General features: G+C 48.7%; 1 protein-coding gene across 12 annotated transcripts in view; it reads right to left on the reverse strand.

Annotated features, from left to right (window-relative positions):
* The window catches only part of TRIP12 (thyroid hormone receptor interactor 12), a 288,722-nt gene that overhangs the window by 66,445 nt on the left and 198,122 nt on the right, over nucleotides 1-24,155 (reverse strand). For all 12 annotated transcript variants that reach the window (XM_082249184.1, XM_082249183.1, XM_082249179.1 and 9 more), the window contains 6 exons: nucleotides 21,559-21,733; nucleotides 21,102-21,243; nucleotides 19,534-19,725; nucleotides 18,956-19,107; nucleotides 2,814-2,971; nucleotides 1,078-1,151 (listed from right to left, as the gene is read on the reverse strand). In XM_082249184.1, coding sequence (XP_082105310.1) covers nucleotides 1,078-1,151; nucleotides 2,814-2,971; nucleotides 18,956-19,107; nucleotides 19,534-19,725; nucleotides 21,102-21,243; nucleotides 21,559-21,733 — 893 coding nt within the window. The remainder of the gene's footprint in view (nucleotides 1-1,077; nucleotides 1,152-2,813; nucleotides 2,972-18,955; nucleotides 19,108-19,533; nucleotides 19,726-21,101; nucleotides 21,244-21,558; nucleotides 21,734-24,155) is intronic.

The following is a 24,155-nucleotide window of genomic DNA, read 5'->3' on the forward strand; positions in this document are numbered from 1 at the left end:
TGGAGACCAGCGAGACTTAGGAAAAATGACCGCCATCAGCTACAGATGAAGCATGCTGCCAGCATCTTTCCTGCACCCTCTGCAAGGGGACGACCCCTGAAGGTAGGATACAGATTTGAGGGAGACTCCGCTGCACTGGTCTCTTCACTGTGACCCCCCTGCTTTATACCCACACTGCAAACAGTAGGGCATGCACCTAGGGGTCTCCTATATTGGGACCCCTGCAGACTACCAGGGCAGGACGTACACGATCCCAGGACCCTTACAAAGTGGGGATAGCGGGGGAGACCCCAGGGGTCTCTGCTGCATCCTCTGCCCTGAGACCCCCACCAGACTCTAGGTCCACATAGGGGGAAAGGGAGGGGGGAAAGCCAAGCTCACTGAGGGAATTAAAGATGGGAGGAGGGAACCTGCAGGCAGGTCCCACTGTCCCTGGAGGTTACACGCGTCCACCCCAAAAAAACATCAAAAGGGGAGGGGGGATAACTGCATTTACCCTTCCGTGGTGCGTCTAACGCTCCAGACAGACTCCTCGCCACTGAAGTAGGCCAAGAGATCGCTGCGACTCAGACCCACGCACGGACGTATTCGACCCTGCGAGACGTTTAACTCGTGGGCCAGCCTCTGTCCGTGAGGCTATGTCGTGGCTGACCTAGTGCGTAGCTGCAGTCTGCATGTGCTCGCTGGGCTGGGGGGGGGACCACTGAATCTAGATTATCCAGCCTGTCACCCAGCCCGGCAGTTGATTGTAGATCTCCCGAGAGACAAAACAAAAAAGATGTAAGGAAGAAGAAAATCCCAGCCGGGAGCCTAGTTCCTTACTCCTGACTAGACAGATTATAACCTACAGCAGAGAGGGGGGTTATATACCAGCTAAAGACGGCCCATGGGCATAGCCACGTGTCTTTTGTTCTGCCTAGTCCTACTCCTGGAGGAGGCAATATAACCCAGTAGTTATGATTTATGGAGCGCTTTATCCATGAACAAAAGAGAAAAACATTTTTAACTTATTCACACACACAGGCAGCAATAACTGGCTACTATCATCTACCATGAAAATACGATTTTTCTTTTTACCAAGGACTCGTCGATCTCTTCATCTGAGCCATCATCATCACTGTCCTCATCATCTTCCCTCACTCTGCCATAGCCTTAAAAACAAACATTGAAACAATATAACTTGCAAGCTTTACATTGTATACAGTCATGAAGACTAATTAAAATTTGAACCTTTCCACAACCATGCCCTTTTAAAAGAAACATGAAATGACACTGGGGGAGCATCTGTCAATATCTTTAAGTATATATGTAACAGTTTCCCTAAAAAAGGTAAAGTTCAGCCTGTCTATCTATATCTTTAAATCGTCGATTGAAATATCAGCCTTTCTACATAGTTAACAACTCTGTGGCTTAGTGCATGCATGAACTAGCACAACAATGCCAGCTCCATGCAGAATGTAATGTTATCGCCCAAGCTTAAAACAACCCTGTCACCAGACCAATGCAAAGCTGTTAAACAGAAGGCATGCTCAAGATCGAAGCAGACTTTGGCAGCACAGGTGGCCTTTTACAGGTATACTTTGTGGCAAACCTTGGTATAGCAACAGTGTCATTTTTAAAGCAGTGCGATTGGGCCTCTATAAAATGCATTAGCTGAGCTCAGTTTGGTTTCTGCTTAAGTGGATGTAAGCCTGATTCATGAAATTTGACCTAAGCACATCTGCAGTGTTTCCTTATCCCTTTCCAAAGCCCCAAGTCCCATGGCTTTTCTCCTGCTCCTTCTGTTATCAGCATGATCACTTCTGACAAGTTCTCCATCATGAGATAAAACCAGGCTGAAATTTGCATCTTGGGAGGTAGCTATAAATGGATTAGCAGAGAACTGGTCTTGTCACAGCACAGCTCTTTCTTCCTCTACCTATGTGTGGGGAGTGGGTGTGTGCCTTTTAGCCAATCAGCTGTCACACGGTGTAAGGCTTCACTACACTCCCAGTGCTGAACAGGAAGAGAAAATTTCTAACACGATGTGCACTTTCAAAAGGATATATAAAGCTGAAGACAGCAGATATACATGTAAAACTTATGTAGGGAGATTTCTTTCAGTTCTATGTATCTATGTATGAGGGTTTACATCCAATTTAATGCGCTACCGAAGAAAACCAGTGTGCATAGATGTAAACCACTTGTAATAACTTATCAAGAACCATTTAAGTTACATTAATAGTTACCACATCTAACGGATGTTAGATATTTTTGGCACATTTTTGATAAGCTTAGAGACTCTACTTAATATTCAAAAGGTGTTAAAAGGTACAAAATTCAATACAATCCCTCGGGTATCATGCACTAGACTGTACAGTGTGCAGAGCCTACATAATACCATTCCTGGGACCCACTGCTGCTGTGTACAGTCTCTCATTGAGATGGATTAGATGAGGGAGCTGTGCGCCAGGATGCAAACCAACGTATGTTCCAAATGCAGACACTCTGCATTTGGAGCATAAATCAGAACGCATGGGAGGTGATTTACACAACTCCCAGAACACAACCTGTGTAATTACATTTTCCAGATCTGGCTGTCACTGCATACAGTTGCATTTTGAGATACATGAGAAGCAACAGATGTATCAAGGGGCTGCAGGTTTTGTCATTACATAGGTTCCCGCACACTGTACAGCCGTGTGCATGAAGCCTAATACTTACAATTATTATTTGTTTAGACTGAGCACACTAATTCTAAATGATGCAATATTTCTAACTTTAAAAGCAATGTTTATAGATGTATATAAAAACACAGTAAATTGAAGACTTACCTCTGACCACAAGATATCTTTCAATTGCTTGCACAAGAGCCAGAGGGTCAATTTTTACAGGTCCACCTTTCCATTGCTTTACATTGGTACAGTCAGGATGTCTCTGAAGCTGACACTTCAGCTGATGTGTATTAAAAAACTTCAGAGCCTGTGACCCTCTAAAAAAAGATTTTAAAATGTTAGCACTGCAAAATATCTTACCTCAACAGTCCCTGTTCACCAATATGATGTAAAAGAAATTGCGCATTCTGTATATAACTGTATTCTATTTTGTATGCCTTGCCTATGTATACTACACATTGTGCACAAGGCACTAAAGGTTTTGAACACATATTGCACTCTTTCAAGTCCTGATTAGAAATTAGCCCGCCTATGTAACGCCCTTTGTTAGCATAAATACAATTGTAATAATGTGATCCCGGCACATTTATTTTTTTATTATACAAAAACTTTCAATTGTGCAGAATGAACAGAAGAGTGATTTGGAAAGATGCTGAATATATTTGGGTCTGTTCCCTATTGCAGTAGTTATATTAAAGTGTTACTAAACCCAGGACCTGCATTCACTATATCTGCTCTCCCACAGTACACAGAAATGCAATTCTTTTAGTAAATATAAATTGCTAAAACTGAATTTTTGTAAAATCTTCCCTGTAAAATACCTTTCTCTGAGTCCTCCGACAGTCGCCGCCGCCTCTAAGTCATCACTGTTGGGTATTGACTTCCGCTCCGCAGGAGTAGCTAGGCATAAAGACTTAGTCAAAAGAACAAAGGCATTTGCATATACACACCCAATGGGGGCTGTCCCATCTGGTCAATACCCCCCTGCAGTGACCACTCCCAACTCAGTTTGGTAGCATAGCAGTAGGTAATAAGAACACAACCCCAAAAGAGGGGCGGGGGCGACGACTGTCGGAGGACTCAGAGAAAGGAATTTTACAGGTAAGATTTTACAAAAATTCAGTTTTCTCTTACGTCCTCCGACAGTCGCCGCCGCCTCAAAGTCATCACTGTTGGGATGTCCCAAAGCAGTATAGACATGGAGGGGTGGGAGACGCAACCGTAGAGAAGGCAACCCAGTACCCACAGCAGAGAAAGGAATCTTACATGCCCCGTAAGAGAACCTTCTGGGCAACAGAAAAACAATGCTCAACAGGAGCAACAGCCCAGGAAAGCAAATATCAACAGCCAGGGACCCATAAAAAAAACAAGGGTCCTTCATGGCACTGCCGCACTGAGAACCTTGCGGCCAAAGGAAGCATCAGCTGATGCCAGAACATCTACTTTGTAGAACTTGGAAAAAGTGTGCACCGACGACCAAGTCGCAGCCTTGCACACCTGGGCCACCGAGGCCCGATGCCAATAGGCCCAGGACGCACTCACAGATCTGGTAGAATGCGCCTTAACAGGGAAGGATGGAACCCGTTCCTTCAAGGCGTAAGCCTGTTCAATGGTCTGTCTGATCCATTTGGCAATAGTCGCTGCAGATGCAGCCATGCCCTTCTGAGGTCCCTCAGGAAGGACAAAGAGGGAATCCGTTTTCCGAAAGGATTCCGTAGGCAGGTAAACCCTGATCGCCCTGACAACATCCAAGGAATGCAGAGCAACCTCCTTTGGATGTTTAGGCTTCGTACAAAGCGAAGGCAGGACAATGTCCACACTAATGTGGAACTCAAGAGACCTTCGGAAGAAAGGAGGGATGCGGACGCAAGACCACCTTATCCCGGTGAATCACCAAGTACGGAGAACTGCAAGATAACGCTGCCAGTTCCGACACCCTGCGAGCCGAAGTGATCGCCACCATTCTTAGACAGCAGAGGCAACGATATATCCCGAATGTTTTCAAAGGGAGCACGCTGTAACACGGACAGAACCAAGTTCAAGTCCCATGGAGGTAAGGGCTCCTTCCTGGGAGGAGCCAAATGTCGCACACCTTGAATGAAGGTGCGAACCAGAGAATGAGACGCCACAGGGCGTTGGAAAAGAATAGCCAGTGTGGACACCTGGCCCTTGATTGTGGCCAGCGCCAGGCGCTGGTCCACCCCAGACTGGAAGAAAGCCGACACAGAGTACGAGCGAGGGGCGAACCCCCTGGACTCACACCAGGCGAAATAAGCCTTCCAGGTACGATAATAGATTTTACCAGAGGAGGTTTTTCTAGCCTTGACAAGGGTAGGAATGACCTCAGAGGAGAGACCCCTGTTCCTCAGGACCTGGGTCTCAACAGCCAGGCCGTTAAAGCCAGCGACTGTAAAGCAGGATTGAAGATCGGACCCTGAGACAGGAGATCTTCCCTCAGAGGCAGTCGCCACGGAGGCGCCACTGCCAGGTGAAGAACGTCGGCGTACCAGGACCGGCGAGACCAGTCCGGAGCCACCAGAAGCGGTTCCGAGGCTAACCTGCGGAGGAACCTGGATAGCAACTGAATCAGAGGAAAGGCATACATCAGACGATACTGATGCCACGGGGCCACTAACAAATCCGAGGCGTCCGCCAGCGGATCACGCGTTCTTGCCCCGAACCTTTCGGTTTAGCCGAGATGCGAACAGATCGACGTCCGGGGATCCCCACTTCGCACACAGCATTTGGAAGACCTCCGGGTGTAGGGACCATTCCCCCCGGTCCAGGGTCTGGCGGCTCAGATAGTCGGCCTGCCAATTCTCCACACCCGGAATGTGAACTGCTGAGATCACCGGGACATGAGTCTCGGCCCAAGACAGAATGTCGGTCACCTCCCGGGCCGCCCGAGCACTCCTGGTGCCCCCTTGGTGGTTGATGTAAGCCACCGCAGTAGCATTGTCCGTCTGTACCCGGACAGGGTGGCCCCGCAGACGGTCCGACCACTGGAAGAGAGAGTTTTATCGCACGCAATTCCAGCACATTTAATCGGGAGGGAGGACTCCTCCTCCGACCAAGTGCCCTGGGCAGACAAGTTGCCCAGGACTCCCCCCCCCCCCCCACCCCAGGCTGGCATCCGTGGTAATCGCCGTCCACGGACGGAAGGACTTGCCTTCCGCCACCGACGGGGACTGGAGCCACCACAGAAGAGCCAATCTGGTCTGACGACTCAAGGAGACCCTCAGATCCAGGGACTGAGGCAGTCTGTCCCACCTGGCCAGGATCTCCGCCTGGAGAGCACGCGTGTGAAACTGAGCAAAGGGTATCGCCTCGAAAGCCGACACCATCAACCCCAGGCCCCGCATACAGGTCCTGAGTGACGAGAACGGGTTGTCCCTGGGGGACCTGAGCTCGTCCTGCAAGGTCCGGAGCTTGTCCTCCGGCAAGAACACCTTTGCCTGAGCAGAGTCCAGAATCATTCCCAGATAGGGAAGACGAACCGATGGAGACAACGCCGATTTCTGAACGTTGATGGTCCACCCGAACTCCTGGAGTGTCTGTACCGTGGTGGACAGATCGTGCACAAGGTCCTGGCTGGCACGTGATCTCAGAAGTAGATCGTCCAGTTAACCCAAGACCGCAATGGCCTGTGCCCTTAGCAGGCCCAGAACCGGCGCCAACACCTTGGTAGAAACCCTGATTAAGGTACCGCTGATGACCCTCGAAAATGGGGATGTGCAGGTACACATCCTTGAGATCTATAGAGGCCAGGAATTCCCCTGGACTCAGGGAGGCCACAACCGAACGGAGAGACTCCATACGGAACTTCCGAACGCGCACAAAGCGGTTCAGCGCTTTCAGGTCCAGAAAAGGATGCACTTTGCCCTCCTTTCTGGGCACAGTGAACAGATTTGAATAAAACCCCAGAAACCTGTCCCGATGAGGCACCAGGACAATCACCCCCTGAGCAAGAAGGTCCTGTACCGCTTGATGCAGGTCCTGCAGACGACCCGGAGGCAAATGAAGAATTGAGGGAAAGAATCTGTCTGTCCGCCGGCCGGGAAAGGAATTCCATCTTGTACCCCGATTAAATGATTTTCAGAACCCACCTGTCCGAAATCTGGAGCAGCCAAGGTTGGAGGAAACAGCACAAACGTCCCCCTACCCCTGAAACGGGTGAGGGCGCCCCTTCAGGCAGAGGCGGATTGACCCGCCGAGCCGGCATTGCCCGACTTCTGCTTACCCGCCCAGGGCTTCTTCTGGTTGCCCTGGGCCTTGAAGGGCTTGCCCTTGGATTGGTTCCGAAAGGCACGAAAGGACCCCTGAGTTGATCTAGGCGCAGAGCTCCGCTTGCCTCGAAAGGACTTGTTCTTCGGGTTCTGGGGCAGCAAAGTGCTCTTGCCCCCCGTGACGCCTTTCACCAGGGTATCCAATGCCTCGCCAAAAAGGCGAGAGCCAGCATAGGGAAAATCAGCAACTGTTTTCCGCGAGGACTGGTCAGCTGACCAGCTCTTCAGCCAGATCAGTCGTCGGTTAAGTAACGCGACACTAGACAGGCGTGCTACTAAAAGGGGCCTCATTCAAGGCCACATCACACAAATACATGATTCCTTGGTGAATTTGATCCACCATTTCCAGCCGGGCGGGCGGAACATCATCAGACACGAGGTTGCTCCTAAGCACCTTAGTCCAATCAGCCACCGCCTGAGCCACCAAAACGGACGCGAAAACAGGTTTGAGCAACAAGCCAGCCACCGTATAGGAATGGTGGGCTAGAGACTCCAACCGCCGGTCCGTGGGATCCCAGAAAACCGGGGTATCCTCAGAAGGAACCAAGGTAGCCTTGTTTAACACGGCCACAGTGTGATCCACCTGTGGAGGCACACACCATCGTGATTTCGTAGCTGGCGCAAAGGGATAAAGCAATTTGAACCGGCTAGGTACCAGAAATGGACGTTTTAACGTGCGCCACATTTCATTAACAGTGTAATGAAACTTAGCTGGGCAGGGAAAAACCTGCGCCGACTTGCGGGTCCTGTGCGTCCCAAACGAGGACACAACGCCCGGAGGACTGGGCTCATCCTCCAACTGTAGCGTTTCCTTAACAGAAACAATTAACTCATCCATGGTTGCCCGCTCTTCAGGCGACCCCGGTGAGGAGGTATCAACCCCTTCCACCTCTGCCTCCCCCTCAGACCCCAGCAGGTCCAAGGATGAGCGAGACCCTGAAAAGGGCACGCTCGCAGCAGCAGCCATATCACCATCTGAATCAGGGGAGAAAGACAATCTGGGCCTCTTTTTAGCAGCACGTTCAGCCATCAGCATTTCCATATTTGACACCAAGGTCGCCACTACAGCGGCCAAATCAGGTCTCAGAGGGGCCACAGGAGAACTGGGGACCCCCACCAGAGCTGGGGTGAATTTGCTGTCCTGAGAATCCATTGCTCAAGGTTACAAAACAACAGTGCAAGACGTTTGTACTGCCCCTTTAAGACCGCTGCGGAGTGCGCAGTCCACCGCTACAGTGACAAAGACCCCCAAACAGGAGGAGAAAAAAAAACTGAGCCAGAAGCAACAATACAGAAAGATATTGAGAGCGATAACCTGCAGAGCCTCACAGAGTGTTGCCATCGATGTCCTGCTTCAGAGGAAAAGGAAGTGCTGCTAGAGTAGGCTGAACTTATAGGCTGCCTGACTCAGGGGAAATGGCTGCCCCATAGGATTGCATGGAAGGCTCCGCCAAAATGGCCGCCGGACATGCGGTCGGAACGATCATTCTGCTATCGCAAAATGGCAGTGGATGGCGCCAAAACAGCATGTAGTATTGCCCATAGAGAAGCCAAACATGCCTGCCCATACCTAAAATGGCAGACCGCGCGGATTTACCCCGCTGCGGCCGCCACACACAGTCTGCACCCCCAACAAGCAACGAAGTGACAAAGGGAAGGGGACCCCCAAATCATACAGCACCGCAGCGCATGCACAAGCAAACCCCGCAGGGACCGCATCAGGGAGTCACACAGGCACAGACATGGGGGACACACAGCAACACAGGACTGCCACCCCAGACAGAGGCCCCACACAGAAGTACTTACCTGTACCAGACAGGGTGGGGTGCCTCTATGAACGGAAAACCGCTGTCCTCATCTGACAGGGAGTGCCGTTAGCCAGGGACATGACACTGCAGCATCGCAGATGTGTCCTGTGAGGTAGCCACCTCACGGCTGCATCCCTGCTGCGAGCAGGGATGGGTCGTTCATAGTGCCAGGACGAACCACGGCTGAACGCTCGATGGCGGGCTGGGGGTCCATCTGACCCTCTGCCCTGGAGAACCAGGGCGGTCAGTCCGAATCCCAGCACCGCATGATCCATCTTCATCCGAAGACTCGACTAAAAACTAAAGCTGACAAAATAAACAGCTAGTAAAGTAAGAAAAAAAACTGACATTTTCAAAGAAAATCAAATAAAAAAGGTTAGGCTGAGACTGTAGCCCCAGCACAGGGAATCCCAACTACTCCTGACGCTAGGCAGAATGAAACCGAGTTGGGAGTGGTCACTGCAGGGGGGTATTGACCAGATGGGACAGCCCCCATGAGTGTGTATATGCAAATGCCTTTGTTCTTTTGACTAAGTCTTTATGCCTAGCTACTGCTGCGGAGCGGAAGTCAATACCCAACAGTGATGACTTAGAGGCGGCGGCGACTGTCGGAGGACGTAAGAGAAATACCTTTTTTCACCAGCAATATATAGCAGTCTCATGACTTCTATAAGTGTCTAGCCAAGCACTGGTTAAAGCTTGTAGGAGGAGTTTCTCCTGACTGCCCTATAGGGACAAAAATTAAAATGGACCTGACATGCCATTTCATGTTAAAGTGCACCTCCATCCCAATTGAATACATATAAAGGAGAAGATTGCCCAGGCGGGACTTTAGATATTTGTATTGATGTGCATATTGTTACTGTCATGAGATAATTGGATTTTTTGTAAGAACTTACCATAAAATCCTTTTCTCTTAAGCTCATTGACAGACGCAGTCCTCTTTGATTAATATCAGTAGGGTTATACTGCCCCCTACAGGAGTAGGACACTAGGCAGGAAAAACGTTCTGGCCACACCTTAGGGGCAGTCCCAGAGGGTATATCCTCTCTCTCCCTGCTACAGGATGTTAGTTATGTCACAAAGCAGAAGAATTTTGTCAGAGAATTTGACCCAACTCAAAAATAGAGGGGCGGGTACTGCGTCTGTCAATGAGCTTAAGAGAAAAGGATTTTACGGTAAGTTCTTACAAAAAATCCAATTTTTTCTGTCGCTCATTGACAGACGCAGTCCTCTTTGATTAATATCAGTAGGGACGTCCCAAAGCAGTGCCACAAATGAGGGGTGGGATAACGGAAATCAAAATCCAATCCAGAAGGCCCAACCAGTGCCAACTAGAAGTTTTAAAGGCTCATCAGACAAAAGGATGAGACTCAAGTGATGGCGGAAGGCCCAGGAAGCACTAAGCGCCCGAGTGGAGTGCGCCTTAACAGGGAACGGAGGAACCTGACCCTTAAAGCGGAGTTCCAGCCATTTACTCACCTGTCCAACGGTCCAGCGATGCGGCCGCCGGAAGCCTCGATCCTCTCCCTCGGCATCACTGCTGTGGGCACCCGGCTGTTACAGTTTGCGGCTTCACAGCCGGGTACCCACTGCGCATGCGCGAGTCGCGCTGCGCGCCGTGATTGGCCGGCAATCTTCTGGGACCTCTGACGTGTCCCAGAAGATTGCAGGGAGGGAGGGGGAGAGGAGAACTTCCGCTCAGGGCGCCGCGGCGCTCCGAGCGGAAGTGGGAGCGGGTACCTGTCAAAACTAGGTACCCGCTCCCCCCCCCCAAAAAATGACATGCCAAATGTGGCATGTCGGGGGGTCAGGACTCCCTAAAGCGGAAGTTCCACTTTTGGGTGGAACTCCGCTTTAATAGAATAAGCCTGTACCACCGTCTGTCTGATCCATCTAGAGATAGTCGCGGCAGACGCAGGCAACCCCTTTCTAGGGCCATCCGTGATCACAAAAAGTGAATCCGTCTTACGGAAAGATTCCGTAGTAGTCAAGTACACCCTGATCGCCCGAACCGCATCCAAGGAGTGTAACGCAAACTCCCGAGGATGACTGGGCTTAGGACACAGGGAAGGTAACACAATATCTTCATTTAGATGGAAATCTGAAACCACCTTAGGAAGGAAGGATGGATTCGGACGAAGAACCACCTTATCCCTATGAACCACCAGATATGGGGAACGACAGGACAATGCGGCCAGTTCTGACACTTTGCGTGCAGAAGTGATAGCCACCAAAAAGGCCACCTTCTGGGATAAAGTAAGCAAGGGAATCTCCCTAATATTTTCAAAGGGAGGTTTCTGAAGAACCGACAATACCAAATTAAGATCCCAGGGCGGTAAGGGCGCGCGCACCGGCGGAGCCAGGTGCCGCACCCCCTGGATGAAATTCCGCACCAAGGAATGAGTAGCCAGAGGCCTCTGAAAGAAGATTGCTAACGCTGAAACCTGACCCTTGATAGTGCTCAAGGACAGTTTCTGCTCAACCCCCTTTTGCAGAAAAGCCAATATACGGGCCACCGAGTAGGAACGTAGAGGAAACCCAAGGGATTCACACCACGCGATATAGGACTTCCATGTGCGATGATAAGACTTTTCTGGAAGTCGCTTTCCTTGCTTTAATTAGAGTAGGAATAACTGAAGCTGACAACCCTTTGTCCTTCAGCACCTGGGTCTCAACAGCCAGGCCGTTAAAGCCAGCGATCGTAAAGCAGGATGGAAGATCGGTCCCTGCGACAGCAGATCCTCCCTGAGAGGAAGTCGCCAAGGAACGTCTGCGACCAGCCTGACCAGGTCGGTGTACCAGGCCCGACGAGGCCAGTCCGGAGCTACCAGGATAACTGGAATTCCCTCCACCTCTATCCTGCGAAGACGTTTCGGCAGCAATTTGAGAGGAGGAAAGGCATACAGTAGCTGGTACTGCCCCCACGGGGCGACCAGCGCGTCTGCGGCATCTGCTAAAGGATCGCGGGAGCGAGCTACAAACCTCCGCACCTTCCTGTTGAGCCGAGATGCCAACAGATCCACATCCGGGGTGCCCCAACGAAGGCACAGTTGGTGAAATACCTCTGGATGAAGGGACCATTCCCCTTGATCCAGAATCTGACGGCTGAGAAAATCTGCCTGCCAATTCTCCACCCCCGGAATGAATACCGCGGAGAGGGCTGAAACAAATCGTTCCGCCCAACGAAGGATGCTGGCCACTTCCATGGCCACCAGGACACTCTTGGTGCCCCCCTGGTGATTGACGTAAGCCACGGCCGTGGCATTGTCCGACTGGATCCGCACCGGGCTGCCCCGGAGCTGCTCGGTCCAGTGAATCAGACAAAGTCTGATCGCTCTCACTTCCAATAAATTTATCGGTAACCTGGATTCTTCCAGAGACCAGAGCCCCTGAGCAGATCGTCTGCCGAGAACCCCACCCCACCCGGATAGACTGGCATCCGTGGTGACAATCGTCCAATAGATTGGAAGAAATGACTTCCCCTGACTGAGCATTGGTGACCGAAGCCACCAAACCAGAGATTCCCTGGTCCGTTCGCTCAGCCGGATCCGATTGTCCAGGGAATCGGGATTCCGGTTCCATTTGAGAAGAATCTCCTTTTGGAGAATCCGGGTATGAGACTGGGCAAACGGTACTGCCTCGAAGGAGGCCACCAGCAGTCCCAGAACCCTCATGCAAGTCCGCAGAGAAGGCCAGTTGACGGTCAATAATAACTGAGTCGCCGACTGAATCTTCCTGAGTTTCTCCACCGGGAGAAACACCTTTTGCTAAGGATGTATCCAAAGTTAGGCCCAGATAGTTCAGTCTCCTGGTAGGGACCAGGGATGATTTCTGCCGGTTCACCAGCCACCCGAACTCTTCCAAAGAGATCATCGTGATCTCCAAGTTTAGTAACAGAGCCTGCGGAGACTCCGCATGGAGTAGAAGGTCGTCCAGGTAGCCTAGAACCGATATGCCCCGCTGTCGCAACAGTGCCAAAACTGGGGCCAAGACCTTTGTGAAGACCCGGGGAGCAGAGGCGAGACCAAAGGGTAACGCCGCAAACTGATAATGGTTATCTCCCACGGAAAAGCGAAGAAAACGCTGATGTCCTGCATAAATGGGAATGTGAAGATAGGCATCCTTGATGTCTATGGACGCCAGAAAATCCCCCTGATGCAGGGAGGCCACTACTGTGCGAATGGACTCCATCTTGAATTTTTGTACTTGGACAAAAAGATTGAGTGCTCTCAAGTCTAGAATTGGACGCACCTTGCCCTCTTTTCTGGGTATTGTGAATAGGTTCGAATAGAACCCCTGAAAACGTTCTGTCCAAGGAACTTGGACCACCACTCCTTGTTGCATTAAATCCGTCACTGCCCCCCGCAAAGCTTCTAAGCGGTCCGGGGATAGTCGGATATTGGAAGGGAAGAACCGCACCGGTGGAAGTGATCGAAACTCGATCTTGTATCCTGCCCATATGACCTCTTGAACCCATTTGTCTGGAATCCTGGAGAGCCATGGGTCCGGAAACCGGTGAAGACGTCCCCCCCACTCCAGATATGGGTGGGGGCCCACCTTCAGGCTGTATTGGTCTTATCTTCAGGTCTGGCAGGGCCGGACCTTTGTTTATTCGACCAGCGCCCTTTGAATCCCCCTGGGGGGGCTTTGGAGGACTTCGCCTTATCACCCGCCCCAGAGGAGCGAAAAAATTTTTTATGAGCAGAAGAGGAAGGTCCCCGTCTGCGACGCGGTGCTTTCCCCTTAGTAGTCTGTGGTAAAAAGGTGCTCTTACCACCAGTGATACCCTTGATGATCTCATCCAAGGTGGCACCAAACAGGCGATCCCCTTGAAATGGGAGGTTAGTCAAGGCATTTTTGGAAGCTTGATCCGCTGACCAGCATTTTAACCACAGCATACGCCGAAGGACCACCGCCGAGATCGATACGCGCCCCATTAATGGAGCGGCGTCCAGGGCGGCGTCACAGTGTAGCGCTTGTACCATCTGCTCCAGCAAGTCAGATACTGCCGGGGGGGGGGGGGGGGGGGAGACTTCTCCCCTCCAGATCTCGGCGTAACAACTTGGTCCACTCTGTCAATGTTTGTGCAACCAGAGCAATGGTGAACACTGGCCTTAAGGCTGACCCTATCAGGGAAAATATAGAGCGGGATATAGATTCCACTTTACGGTCCACTAGATTCCGAAAGGACGGAGCGTCCTCCACCGGGATAACCGTAGCTTTATTTAATCTGTGAATCCACCGACTGTGGTACCGTCCATTTATTAAGGAGAGATTCTTCAAATGGATAGCGTCTAGCAATCCGTTTGGAAATACCAGGGGCTCGTTTTGGACGGACCCATTCTTCCTTAATAATATCTTGAAAACATTTGGGCAAAGGAAACACCTTTGCCATCTTGGTAGGCTTGCAAGTACCAAAAGCAATTTCAGTATCAACTGCTTCTGTAGGTATAAGCTCAAGTCTTAAAGTTTCCCGCACAGACACAATCAGTGCATCTACCAATGCTTCATCCTGCGCTATAGTGGAGGGAGAAATGTCTTCCTCACTATCCGAGTAGATGGGATATGAGACACTAGCCCCAGAAGAGGGACCTGCAGCTGCTGTGACAGGCTTAGAATCTGTATCTGAAGTGTCAGATGAAATAGGGGTAGGCGGGGGTCGCTTCTTTGCGCCCCGTCCCTGACAGGCCACCTCCACCCGGGATACAAAAGACTCCAAAACTGCTGATAATGCATCAATACTAAGTGGGGAACTGGAGGGTCCAGCGGCCACCTCGAGGGGATCAGGTGGGGATACATGTGTAACAGGTTCCATGACAATTCCAGGAACACTTGCCAGCAACCAAGGATTGTAAAAGAAAAAACTTTTTTTTTTTCGTATAATCCCCCAGCGCAACAGCGCCCCTCAGTGTTACCTGCTTCGGACCCTCACAGAGAGAGAGAGAGAGAGAGAGAGAGAGAGAGAGAGAGAGAGAGAGAGAGACCCCAAGGGCTCACCACCTGATGCACAGAAGCTTCTACCGAACTGCTCTCAGAGCTGTCCTTTACATAACAGGAAGTCTTGTGGATCGATTTACCCGGGTAAAGGAGGCGGCTCCACCCCTTTACACGCCTTCCGGCACTCCCACCGCTACTCCACGAGGTAGCTGGGTGTATCAAAAGTGGCCGCCCCCATGTAGGAGACATTAGGCTACGCCAAAATGGCGGCCTGCGGAAGAATGGCGGACCGTACGGTCTGCCGGTGTGTGCGGCCTGCGGAAGGATGGCGGTCCGTGCGCCTGCGAAAGGATGGCGGGCCGTGCGGCCTGCGGAAGGATGCATCGCTATGTGGTAGGTGCTTGATCTTATCACCTCTCTGTATGGCTGTTTACAAACAGCAACGCCAGCGGCACCCTGTCCATCCCTGACTGCTCAGTCATGGCTCCTTCCTTTTAAAATGCAGGCTCCTTGCAGTGACTCATGTAGATAGTCCGCTCCCAAACCAAGCCTGCTGGAGTGGTATACCTGCAAGTAGGGAGATATGTGGAGTGTGTCACAGGATAGAGGGGACCCGGGATCATGAGGGTGCGACCATCCACAGAGAGGCCCGCATCCATTCCCAAAACCCGACAGGGGGAGAGGGGGGAACATTCTACTCACCATACCGGAACAGGCGGGCACCCACTCCTAACAGAACCCCTCTCCACCGAGGTGGGGGGGCTGTCGACCAATACGGACGCTGCGACTCAGTTTCTGACTGGTCGTAGGCATCCTGCGAGACGTTTTACTCGCGGGGCCAGTCCCCGTCCAGTGGGACTATGTCGCGGCCGACCCAGCGCGGAGCTAGGGCCTGCACGCGCTCGTAGGGCGGCTGGGGTGACCACTGGATCTCAACATCCAGCCCGTCGCCCAGCTCCAGCATAATTGCTTGAAAATCTCACAGGAACAAAAAACTGGAGAGAAAAAGCTAACTAAAAAAAGATCTAAAAAAGCTTGCAAGGACCAGAGATCCCAGCAAGGAACCTAGGTCCTGACTAGGCAGAAAAAAAACTAACATCCTGTAGCAGAGAGAGAGGATATACCCTCTGGGACTGCCCCTAAGGTGTGGCCAGAACTTTTTTCCTGCCTAGTGTCCTACTCCTGTAGGGGGCAGTATAACCCTACTGATATTAATCAAAGAGGACTGCGTCTGTCAATGAGCGACAGAGAAATTTCTATTTTATGATCATGTTCTGTTTTTATGACCCTGTTCTCTTTTGTGTATGTCAAATATTCATGTTTTATTACCCTGTATATTGGTTCTACATAATAAACCAGATACATTTCAATTTGAGTATTATGACTTGTGGGTGCACCTCATCTAATTTGATTATGATTTGTGGGTGCACCTCATCTAAAGTCCTGCCTGGACAAACTTCTCCTCCTTTATAGGACTGTCCTATAGGGCTGCATGACTCCTGACCCTCTGCCTGGATAGTGCGGATTGGCCCTCTGCTAATTACATGCGTTCTGGGTTAAGTAACACTTTAATTGGAAACCACTAATCAAAAGGGGGATAGGAGTAGACCATCTATAAAATTTCCAGAACAAGGAGTAGGAAAGGAATTATGAATAGAAAAATGGATTTTTGTAAAATCTTACCGTAAAATCCTTTTCTCTTAAGCTCATTGACAGACGTAGTCCTCGTTGATTAACAACAACTCGGGTTATGCTGCCCTCTACAGGAGTAGGACTAGACAGGAAAGAAAACGTTCTGGCCACACCCTAGGGGCAGTCCCAGAGGGTATATCCTCTCACTTCCTGCTACAGCAAATCAGTTATGTCACAAAGCAGTGTTTAGAGAATTTAACCCAACTCCAAAACAGAGGGGCGGGTACTACGTCTGTCAATGAGCTTAAGAGAAAAGGATTTTACGGTAAGATTTTACAAAAATCGATTTTTCTCTGTCGCTCATTGACAGACGTAGTCCTTGTTGATTAATAACAACTCGGGACGTCCCAAAGCAGTACCACAAATGAGGGGTGGGCTAACAGAAATCAAAATCCAGAAGGCCCAACCGGAGCCAACCAGAAGCATCAAGGGCTCATCGAGCAAAAAGATGAGACCCAAGTGAAAAACCCAACAAACCCTTGAGATAGACCAACAGTCTCCTCAGATTGCGGCCTGCAGAACCTTGCGGCCAAAAGAGGCATCTGATGATGCCATCACATCAACTTTATAAAAAGATGTAAAGGTATGAACCGACGATCAAGTCATCGCCTTGAAAACCTGGATCGCTGACGCCTGATGGCGGAAGAACCAGGAAACACTAGGCGCCCGAGTAGAGTGAGCCTTAACAGGGAACGGAGGATTCCGACCTTTAATAGAATAAGCCTGTACCACCGTCTGACTGGTCCATCTAGATATGGTCGCGGCAGACACAGGCAACCCCCTTCTAGGGCTATCCGTGATCACAAAAAGTGAGTTTGTCTTACGAACCAAGTTCGTAGTAGTCAAGTGTACCCTGATTGTCTGAACCCCATCCAAGGAGTGTAATCCCAAGGATGGCTAGTCTTAGGACACGGGGAAGGTAACACAATATCTTTATTCAGATGAAAACTCTGAAAACCACTTTAGGAAGGAAGGATGGATTCGGAAGAAGAACCACCTTATCCCTATGAACCACCACCATACCGGAACCAGGCGGGCGCCACTCCTGACAGAACCCCTCTCCACCGGGGTGGGGGGGCTGTCGACCAGTACGGACGCCGTGACTCTTGGTCATTGGCGTTCAAGCGAGACGTTTAACTCGCAGGGTCAGTCCCCGTCCAGTGGGACTATGTCGCGGCCGACCCAGCGCGGAGCTATGGCCTGCACGCGCTCGTAGGCTGAACTGGGGTGACCACTGGATCTCAACATCCAGCCCGTCGCCCAGTTACAGCTTGCTTGCTTGAAGATCTCACAGGAACACTGGAGAAAAAAGCGGTCTAAAAAAAAAAAATCTTTCCAAGAAAAAAATCCTGCCAGGACCGAAGATCCTAGCAAGGAATCTAGGTCCTTACTCCTAACTAGACAGAAAAAAACTGATTTGCTGTAGCAGGAAGTGAGAGGATATACCCTCTGGGACTGCCCCTAGGGTGTGGCCAGAACGTTTTCTTTCCTGTCTAGTCCTACTCCTGAAGAGGGCAGCATAACCCGAGTTGTTATTAATCAACGAGGACTACGTCTGTCAATGAGCGACAGAGAAACAAGTTTATTTTACAAAGAAACAATGTAATTCTAAAACCTATACTCCTACTGCCTCCATCGGCTCATTCTTCACATGTATTACCTTTTGTATCAATTGCCCATCTCCATTAAATTGTAAATTCTCACAAGCAGGGCCCTCCTAATCCTCTTGTGGATGGAATTATATCAGAACAATACTTTCTAGTACTTTGTAACCCACTGCATAAACGGTTAAGGTCCTTTCACACGAGTGCCTCCGTGTAGCGGATTTCGATGGCTCAGCAGGGAATCGTTCTGCTGATCCCCACTGAGCAGGCGGATCACAGGTTTGTGTCCTGTGCAGAGGGGACACAGACACAGTCCCGCTCTCCTCTATAGGGAAATCGGATGGAAAATGACCTCCTGTCAGTTTCCATCTGATCTGCCGTACAGATGGAACACCAGTCTTGTTTTTTGCAGGCAAGATCGGATTGAATGGTGGCAGGTGTCAGCGGACAAGTGTCTACTGACATCCACCACTATACGATGAGATTATTACTATATATATATATATATATATATATATATATATATATATATATATATATATATATATATATATATATATATATATATATATATATATATATATCTATCTATATATCTATCTATCTCAATGCAGTGTACGATCAGGTCCGTCTGGAAAACTGACAGGCAAGTACCCTATGGGATATAAATGTCCTGTAGAATAAGAACTACAAAAATGCAGTAACCCTGAACAGCAAATCAGATTTCCCTTTCCTGAAGTCAAATCAAGTATATCATGAATTTTGATTGTTTGCAATGTGCATTGCCCTTTTGAGACCCCCCCCCCCATGCACTAATAAAATCTTAGGGCTAACAATGCAGACAAAACACATGGAAATGGACCTGAAGCAGGGAGCTGGAGAATATTAATACACCAGCCTCCCATAGTATTTAGGGGAGCTTTCATTTAATGAGTAGGGTGAAGATGTTTATATTTTACAGATACACATACCTGCTCCCTGTCCCATTTCCACTGGGAAAATCATGCACTTTGACAGGGAATTGCTCCATCTGACTGAGGCAGTTGTTCATCTTGTGCACTAGTGCCAGCAAATGGCTGCTTTCTGTTGGATCTACTCTTCCAACAGGTTCTTCTCCAGGAAGCTGGAAAAGAAGACGCAATTATACATTATTCCTTAAGTTCTATGTAACCGTACCAACTAAGAAACCATTTCACTGAACAATCCTGCTAAGTTTAGCTCCTCCAGGGATTACTGCCCTATAGAGGAACCTTGGTGAGGCAGTGCAGCTTTCACATATATCTGCCATAATGTGCAACAAAACCCTCTGTTTTTAATGTGCATGGTTAGTCAGGGTCAATTTGTTTTTTTGCAGGCTAGCTGGTGAAAAGTAAAAAGGCCTCTTTTGGCTGAAACACATTAGTGAATTTGAACCATATGGATTTTTTTTACCCTGTAGTCAACAAAAAGTTAATTATTCAGTCCCGTGGTAGAGTACAGGGTTTCACCACATAGATAGTCCTGCAAAAATATACGGCAGTGGACATCAGATTGTGATTTAGTTACTTACCGGGGAACCAAAAAAAACATGCAGAAACCTCTTCAGCCGGATATCTCTGCTTACAATATCCTTTTCACTTTTGGATGTCAGATACAAGAGTAGCTGTTTCACAAACCCACTGTGCTGGATTTCAAATGAGGAAACATCAGACTCTGAGACTATGCTACGGATTTCTACAATGCACTCAACACCACCGTCCACCTGCAATTATGGGTTAAAAATGGAAAGGTTAGTATAGGAGGATTGTGTAAACAAGCATAAAAAATGTATTACAGGACATTAAAATATGAAAAAAATACAATATTATAGCAGCGAAAATGGAGAGTGAAAGCCATTGCCATTTGTAAATATCAATGCTTTGTAGGCATCGTTCGAATATAACAAAAATTGTTACCATGAAGAAATTAGTGACTTTTCATTTAAAAATCCACTACAAGCTTGGTATGCTTCACATGACCCCTGAACATTTGATAGGAGTTCAATTTTTCCAGTTCAGTTACTACACTTTTAACACTAATAACTGAACTTGAGTCTGTCTTAAATCCAAATAAAAAAAGAAGAAAAGCAACTGGAAGAAATCGGTTTGTGTTTTTTAGGCTTTTCCAAATGTGTGGAATAATAAACCTTTACAAATTACAGTCTGCATCAAGCCTTTAGAATCTCCATCCCCAATTATATTTGTTTTCCACACACTAGTCGCATAAAGGTGCAGTGGCCCACAGATCCTCTTCACGACTGGCGCTTCTATACAGTACAATATACGTTACCTCTAAGGTTGGGCAGAAAGTTCAGAATGTTCTTTGATACACCAATGAGGTTATCACAAGGTTACCTCTTATACCCCTGATGAAGGATCCACATAGTCTCTGAAACACATCTGCTGGAGGATGCCAGATTGCATCATCGTTTCAGTTGGTGTATTTTCAGTTGTCCATTTCATGTATGTTTCAGGTTTCTTATCTTTACTGATGATTCATAGATAATCTGTTTTTATCAATTTATCTGTCATGCGTTTGAAGTGCCTATAAAATCCCACAACTGGATAACCTATATGTCTATAGTGGCCCACAGTTGATAACAATTTGGAAATTTAGCCTGATCAGTTACAAATATTTTCCCCATACAGCGATGTAAGTGGTGAACTGGCAGGACATACCTTAAAGCTGAACATATTAGGAGTGACTACTTGACAAACAAAACAAATATTCATTCCTTTACAGGCTAGAAACCGCAATATCAAACACTAGACTCTTAGGCCGCGTTCACACTGGGGCGATCCGACTTCACGGGGCGACCTCCGAGGTCGCGGTTCGAGCAGCGCGCCGCGACCTCGGAGCGGCCGCCACGGACTTCATAACATTGAAGTCTATGACGGTCGCTCCGGGTCGCCCCAAAGAAGCTCCGGACCCTTTTTCTTGTGTCGCTCCTATTAGAACGGGTCCGCAGCTTCCCTATGGAAGGCGACCTACGGCGACCAGGTCGCCTCATAGGTCGCCCCAGTGTGAACGGGGACTTAGGCAACCACAACTTGCAATGATTAAAAAAAAGGTCATATTCTTGTTAGTGGCGTTAAGTACCTGGAGATTGAGCTGTTCGGTGGCGTTGCAAAGTCTCTGTAGCACATTAAGTGCAGGGTTGCTGCCATCCATATTCTCAGAACTAAAATATCTTTCCACAAACTTATGTGCCTGCTCCTTTATCCAGCCACGTATTCTCTCCCTGGGTGGAAAGAGAAATACAAGGATCCAAAGCATATTAGGTTTCAGAATAAACAAAACATGACATCAAATCTGGCAGTTAAAAAAAAAAAAAAAAAAAAAAAAAGGATGTCACTGTACTCAGGGGTGTCCAAACTATGGCACTACAGCTGTTCAGGAACTACAATTCCCATCATGCCTAGTTAGGTCTGTGAATGTCAGAAATTTACAATGCCTCATGGGAATTGTAGTATCTGAACCGATGGGAGGGCCGTAGTTTGGACACCCCGGCTGTACATCTTAGGATGTATTAAAATAAGGTATAGGTCTGCTGTACCTGTTATTTGAGATGGTGTCTTTGGAAGCCGTTCTTGCCAACCCACTTACACCTGCTGTTCTTGCTGGCTCAATATTGTTGCTATTTGACTGTGTGCTCAACCTGCCCCAGGTTTTAGGGTTTAAGCTGGCCAAAAAAGAGGATTTTGGGGACTGTGTGGCTGTTGGGCTTTTTGCTGAAAATATTATAGAACAAAAACGAGGTAAAAACTAAAACATGGACAAACAGAAAACCAATTATGCCAAAAAATGTGCTACACATGTTAATTATAAACAAAATATGTATCTTGGATCCGGAACATAGTGTGCAGCATTACTCTCTAGCACCGAGCACATATTTGGTGGTTTATATATAGGTTAATATAATTTCAGCTACAAAAATTTCCAACATATTATTCCAACACAACGTTCAGGCATCCTGCCTGATTTGCATAAAACCAAGTTAAATAAATTGAGTATCCCTTAAGGGGAAGGTTCAAAGGGACAAGCAATCATGACATTTTGTGATGGCTTCTGCTGAACTTGAGGGTTATCTGTAGAAATACTTAGAACTCTAGGAATTAAAACTTTTAAAACCACCACCTCATGGGACTCTATTTACAAATTAAATTTTTACAGATTATTGCTGTTGCTATACTTCTGCCATACCGACAATGAACCTTAATATGCAGCCATTGTCTGCTACTCCTCTCCTCCTGCCCAATCAAGAAGGCTTGTATTATGTGAACCCATTAAACATGTTCTGTGAATGGACAGCAAAGGGGAGGGGAAGGCAGCATAGCTGCTGTGTAACAGAGCACACCTCTCCTGTCAGAGTACCAGGAGTATATTGATATCTTTACTCCCTGTGTGCAGCAAAAATGTAAATTGTAAACAAAAGTGATAAGTCCTCAGGGTGGCATGCACCTAGTAGGATCTGACCCCTTACAAGCCAGCCAACATCCTGTTAGAGGGTGGCTACATTCCTTCTCCATGGTCTCCCTGTCAGCAGGAACGTAGCCACCCTCTCATGCTTGCTTCTAAGAACTAGGGACTATGTACTGTGCCTTAAAAAAGTATTCATACCCCTTGAAATTTGCCACATTTTGTCATGCTACAACTAAAAACATGGGATTTTATGTGATAGACCAGCAAGCATTTGTATTCAGCCCCCCTAAGTCAATAGGGACTGGGAGTGCCTTAGCACCTGGTGACTAGGAGTAACCGGAGAGTGGGAGCATCCGGGGACTGAAAGACCGGTAAGAGGAGCGACTGGGAGGTAACTGGAGTATGTTTAGTATCAGGGGAGCTAGAGTAGGGTGGGTAACAAATTAGAAGGATATTATTATCCCCATAGAATAGAGGGTAATGTCCAGCAGGATTGGGGGTGCCACCCAGTGCACATCTTGCTCCATGTATGTGTTCCTTGATGAACCAATCGAGGGTGAATATTGCTGTGCGAGATGTGAGAGACTTGTTTCTCTGGACGCGCTGATCCTAGATCTAGAAAACAAGGTCGCAACACTGCACGGCATTAAACTGGAAAAGAGCTTGGGCATTACCCAGCATAGAGGAGGGTGGAGACGCAGGCAATGGAGGTAGGCAGATGGGTGACAGGAGGGGGGATAGAGGGAAGAGCGCTAGGGAGGCCAGTCCTGAGTTGGTACACCCCAACAAATATGCCAGGTTGCATGACGCCCTCCCCTAGCTGCCAGGGGAGCGACGGCACCGGGAAGGAGGGGGGCAGAGACTCAGGAAAGGTTAGACAGGTAGTGGTAGTAAGGGACTCAATTATTAAGAGGACAGAGAGGGCTATCTGTCAAAACGACTGAACGCCAAACAGTATGTTTACCAGGCGCTCGGTTTCGACACATTGCGGATCGGGTAGACAGATTGTTGGGCGGGGCTGGGGAGGACCCAGCGGTCATGGTGCCTGTAGGCACTAATGACAAAGTAAGAGGAAGGTGGAGGATCCTAAAAAAGGATTTCAGGGACCTAGGGAATAGATTGAGGAAAAGGACCTCCAGGGTGGTTCTCTCTGATATACTGCCTGTACCTCAAGCCACACCAGAGAGGCAGAAGGAGCTTAGGAGCAAGCGGCTGAGGAGCTGGTGTAGGAAGGAGGGGTTTGGGTTCCTGGAGAACTGGGCTGACTTCTCAGTCGGCAACCGGATCTTTAGTAAGGACGGCTGCACCTTAATGGGGATGGTACAGCTCTTTTGGGAAGAAAGATGGCCACAAAGTTGGAGGGGGGTTTTAAGCTAGGTGTTTGGGGGGGGTTCAGAAGTAGTGCCAGTTAGTAGTGAACAAAGGACAGAAGCTACTAAGGGGGGCAGCAATGACGTGGGGGGGGGGGTTGAGCGGACATACCGCAAACCAAGTAGGAATAAACGTAATGATAAATCAGTATCAACGCCAACATCACTGAGAGGGGTTATTACACGAGGAGGACATAGACCTGGTAGGAATAATAGAAACATTGTTTGACCCATCACACGACTGGCTAGCAAATATTGAAGGGTATTCGGTGTATAGGAAGGACAAGGAGACAAAAGAGGGGGAGTGGTATGTCTCTATATCAAAAATAATGTAAAGGTGGTAGAGAGGAGTGACATTATG

The sequence above is a fragment of the Pelophylax lessonae genome (assembly GCF_965119305.1).
Source record: "Pelophylax lessonae genome assembly, chromosome: 3".
Lineage (NCBI taxonomy): Eukaryota > Metazoa > Chordata > Amphibia > Anura > Ranidae > Pelophylax > Pelophylax lessonae.